Source organism: Arachis ipaensis, chromosome B01, assembly GCF_000816755.2.
Source record: "Arachis ipaensis cultivar K30076 chromosome B01, Araip1.1, whole genome shotgun sequence".
NCBI lineage: Eukaryota > Viridiplantae > Streptophyta > Magnoliopsida > Fabales > Fabaceae > Arachis > Arachis ipaensis.
The window spans coordinates 61,062,205-61,067,638 of NC_029785.2; the positions used below are offsets into that span (position 1 = coordinate 61,062,205).

At 41.8% G+C, this 5,434-nt stretch overlaps 1 protein-coding gene across 1 annotated transcript; it reads right to left on the minus strand.

The window, feature by feature from the left end:
- Positions 3,635-4,654, minus strand: LOC107607367 (protein FAR-RED ELONGATED HYPOCOTYL 3-like). Its single transcript, XM_016309332.1, has one exon. The coding sequence runs from the start codon at positions 4,652-4,654 to the stop codon at positions 3,635-3,637; it is 1,020 nt and encodes a 339-aa protein (XP_016164818.1).

A 5,434-nucleotide genomic window follows, 5' to 3' on the forward strand; every position in this document is an offset into this window, starting at 1 on the left:
GAAGTCCCCACAATTTACGGAAAACCATGGCGGGTAACCCCTTCGGGCAGCAGCAGCCAAGACTAATGTAATGTCTCTGAGGGTGAGCTTTTTTGTAACAGTACGTTAAAATTTTTTGTCCAGCTTCGTGAATAAGTGTAGCTCAGAACTCTATTCCTTGCTGTGTACAGCGGAAACTAAATTTCGAGGACCTGAACTCGTCATCTTCGCCCGGGTCTGAGCTAAGGCAGACTGAGCCCAGCACTCCGTTCACCTACCACACTCACCACGGACACCATGGCGCTGAGGACATGCCTCGAGTGAGAATTTTTAGTACAATATAGAGCCGTTATTTGTGTGTTCACAACTGAGCCATAAGCTGTTGACATCATAATGGTGGTGTATTCTGGTATATAGTGCTTAAATCTGTCCTTTCGCCCTTCGGAGGGAATGCACTTTGTCGGAAAAGAACTTGCTGTTGCAGCATATATATTTTCCTCGGACATGGACACCAGGTACATGTATTGTACTCAGATATATTGTTATTAAAGTACATATTAGATACCCCAAAATAATTGATCAAGTTATTCGATGGCAACAAATCTTGAGTTGTATATTCAAAATTATCATACAAGAAGGTCCTAGTCGAGGACGAAAATTCTCGCGGTGATCTAGCAGCACTACTAACGTTGTGCCCAGGCCAATTGGTTGTTGAGGATGTAAGTTCAACCATGCCTTGTGAAACCATAGGCATGGGAGAAGCCCACATGTTGAGTTTCTAAAAGAATTTATTTTCACAACCATGCAGGTTATTAATCTTGCTTGCACGATGTTAACGCATGAGAACAACCTGCCATCCTGGTTTCTTCCTACGACCTTTTTGGTATTTTTTATTGGACCTTAAATCTGTTAGTACATTTTTTGGTAAGCCATTGCAAGCAGTATTTCATATATACAGTGCGGCTGACCCTTTTGCAGCAAGTGGCTCTTAGTCCAGTGAGTCATAGCATCGACACGTTCGAGTATATCCGCCAGAGGTTCATGGGATATGCAGATGATCTATGGATGGTGACTAATTCGGTCCTTCGTAATCAGTGAATACCTAGAAATGTTGCTGTGTACTGACTAATCCATCGTGTCTTGATGTTGCGATGCAGATATATGTCCCTATGCATAGAGACAACCATTGGTATCTTATGGTAATTGATCTTGTCAACTGTAAACTGTTGTATTTGGATTCTGCAAAGCACAGCGACCACAGAGAATTAAGAGTCTCACAAATGAAGTTTGTGGTAAGAGAGTGTATTTCTCCCAAACTGTTGCATTCGTCCTGAAAGGGATGCTCATTACTATATGTTATGAGATACATGTGGCTGACATAAGCTCGGACCGATTTTGTTACTTGTGGCAGGCATTCTTCGTTGAGAACATGCTAGAGGATAAGCAGTTCTGGAGAAAGGAAGATCATTTCAAGCCACACCCATCAAGTTTTGACATTGTGGAGCCACCCGTAGGCCAGCAAGCAGACCAATCGTAAGTTTTCTTACATCCTTCCTCGTCGCTATCCACACCATAGAAACATGCATGCACTAGTAGAATCCGTTTTGGGTAGTTACGGGTTTGGTCACCACCCTCATCATTTAATTACAAACAGAAATGACTGTAGAGTTTGGGTTTGCCAATGGATGATGCTGAACTAGGTTTGGGGGAATGTTGATTTCGAGGTAATTTCCATATACACTCACTTGCATATTGCCTCACTAACTAGTGCCACATGCATAAGAACCTCATTGTTGTTTTGTAGGAGGTCAATAATCAAACAAAGAATGAGGCTTGCCCTTGACTTGGTGATGGGAGCTTATAACCCTATCGCTCGTGATGTTGTCTACAGAGCAATCCGGTTCTGGGACAGGGAGATGCAAAGGTCGACTCGGTCTGCAAAGAAGGGCAGGAAAAAAATAGCGAAGCCAGTTAGTTCTCCTAGTCAAAGCATAACCATATGAAATCCTGGGTCCTGGATGTAACGACCAAGTATTTTGTTTAGTTCTACTACTCTTCGGGGATACAATGTCTTTCTATTATGTGGCGGAGTTATGCTATCAGTGGGGCACATGCTATTAGGATCATGGTTAACTGCCTATGCATTTTGGTTAAATTTTGTGTTATGGAGACCAAATAGATGTCATTTTAATTGCATATTAAGGCCCCTAATATGCCTTTCCTCTCCGATATTAGGCACCGTAATATGACTTTTCAAGTGTGATGCATTTTGAAGATTATTTTTTGGGAATCATGTGACCACCGACGTAAATGAAAAATGGCTATGTCATTATGTGGTGTTTCACCTAAACATTTTTTCTTGTTAGTTTTAAATTTCATTTTCATGATTGCATAATCACCTTCACCGTTCACCCATACACCGTGTCAGATCTATGTGGCATGTTAGCCAAAGGTGAATTTCTTAAAAGAGCCCTTTACAGATCTGTTCTCCAAGTCCATATACAGTGGGATCTTGTTGGGCCCGATGTCCATTCTGGACCCGATTTTGTGTAAATTAATTATGCAAACAGCCTAATACACATTCTGTGAAACAAAAAAGACAACCAATCCATGACGTTCCAAAGAAAACAAGGAAGAATCCCACAAGGTCCACCGCAGGATTATCAATTTGATATTGGAATTTGATGTATACAGTTACAAGTTAATTAATCTATTATCACATTAGAAAAAATTCGCAAGGACATCAAACTGAAAGAAATTGGGATTCTCCCAAAGGGTTCACTCCTACTGGTAAGAGAGAAAAATAACATCAGAGGGGTCAACATATGTCATGCCTTGCTCCTCATACCCCTATGGGTCTCCTAACTTGTCTACCCATGAAACGGCCTCACGAGAAATGCTGGCCTGCTGATAAGATGTATTTCGGCACCTTTCTTGGCCTTGCAATTCTACCAATCATGCCTCCATGAATGAATGATTGCTATTGCAACAGAAAAAAAGCGGATTTTATGTCAAACCAAAAGAGGTAACAATTTTGAGGGTATTTGCAAGATGTAATTAACTATTTTCCAAAAAATTGACTAGAAGTAAATAATTTCATAACTAATGCTTACTATCATGTACCACTACACATCTACCTACACGTGACCAAAATTATTTCAGCCACATATAACTACACTCTATATGCAAGTTGACCTTAAGTGATTTCATACTACACAAGTAATTAGTCCAACATTATCACTACCACCAATCATGTTACTGTATTTGCGATTTATCATGAGAAATAATTTTATGCTTATCTACTCATTACGTCAGCTAATAAGTCAACTACCATACGATCCAATCTTCCTGCATCCCAATTTCCTAATTTGTCTTAGCTACTAGTAACTGCTTCTTAGTACGATATTCAATACTGCAACACAGAAACAACTCACCGTGTTGTGATAGACGTTATTCGATGTGCCGTTGGGGTCCAGAAACAGGTTGCCACCCACGTGTTCATCATCCTGTAATCAAAGTAATTGTAAAAAGTTGGATGTTGCATATGGATAACAATTTTCCAAAAACACATCGAAGAAAATATCTTACCCAGTCAGGCATCTCTAAATCACCCCCCTCGAATGCATCGTCTCTGAAATCGTGTTATTCATCGTAATCACCTTTGGCTAGGCAGGTTCTCTGTATGTCCCGTACCCTTCCAGTAGGTGCAAGGTCGCCTTTTACCATGGGCTTTTTTCTTTCCAAATTTTGGAGCTCCTTTTGACTGAACAACAAGTGGGTCCTTGACCACAGCATTTGCTTCAGGGGGATGTTCGACGCTCGGCCTAACCCCACCATGGAATGCCTTGTAATCCAACTCAAGGTCTTTACATAAGGACTGAATTTCACGCATAGCCTTTTCGAACAACACCAACCTTGGTGCCCCCAAGAAAAACATCCACTGCGATGCCGACTGGAGTGCCCCATGGCGGAGGATAACACCGTGTTCACTAAGGTCGTCCCAACTTTTCGTGTACTGTTCAGGAGATTTTACATCAGTTCTCCACCTCCTGAGAACAAGCTTATCGGGTATCTCCTTCAAGTGCTCTGCCTTCATCACAAAGAACATGTGCTTGCATGGATATCCATGCTTCTTCCAGAAGTTACATTGACAACTTACTTTGCTAGTCGACTGACCGAACGACGCTGTTATCTGCACATTTGGTTTCTCATATTCCTCAAGGGTGTATACCATTGTACTCAATATCCTTCTTTTGTTAATCTGGTTCAAGGCACCTACCCCTTCGATCTCTTTCTTGACGTCCCCAAACACTTCTCTTGTGTATACTGTAGCGGCATGCCGTTCAATACTTCTCAGGAATGTTGTCATAACAGGAACCGAGTTGAGGGACTGAAACTGGAGGAGCAACTCCCTATTTCGATACTCGTGGGAAACCATCTCCAAGCTCTGAACAAGCTCGTAAATTGTGTGGGTGGACTTCAAAAACTTGTTCACGTGTGCGTTAATGCCTTCGCACCTGGATGTTGTTCGATATCCTGCGCAGAACTTGTTACACAAATAAGCACTTGCCCACATTTTCTTTTTTTCATACATCTGGTATGACCATTGCTTCTCACGTAGTCCATACACATCGTCAGCATCCTCCCATTCGGATTCAAAGTCCTCTGTCGTCATTTCTGCATACAGCCATCTTCTAAATAACCCACGTAATTCTGCATCTTTTAAATTAGATGTGACGTTTTTCTCCACATGCTATGCACACAAACGATGGGTCGCAGAGGGAAGCACTTCGAAAACTGCTTTTATCATAGCCTTGTCGCAGTCAGTCACAACTACAGCCAGCTTCTTACCACACATGATCTTCGTCAAATGCTCCAACATCCACCGATATGAATCAATAGTTTCATCAAGCAACAACCCAAACCCAAAGATGGTGGTCTGCTTGTGATTGTTTGATCCAGAAAAAATCACGACTGGTCTCTTGTATTTGTTTTTCTTGTATGTTGAATCAAAGGCCAATACATCACCAAAGTATTGGTAATCGACTCTGCTGGATCCGTCCGCCCAAATCAGATTGGCTAGCCTTTTGTCACAAGTCACGTTGTATTTTGCGATTTCCATGGGGTCTAACTCGGCTTTTCCCTCAAGATACACTATTGCAGAATTTGCGTCACCGTCAGATATTTTAATGCGCCGTTGTTTGTCAGCGTAGTTGTAGACATCCTTCTTCAGAAACCCTAACAACGAATAGCTATCGGCCATACCAGCCATGTACCCTACAATCTTAGCCGTTGCAATACAATGTGCTTGCATCCCATCTATCTGACTCTTTGTTGTTTCCGTTAACCCACGATGATTTGCAATCAAGTGCACCATTCCTGCCGGTGTCAACTCGTGGTTGTGCTCGGTGACTAGCTTCCTCACCTTCCAGCAGTTATCATTTTTGTCTAAAAA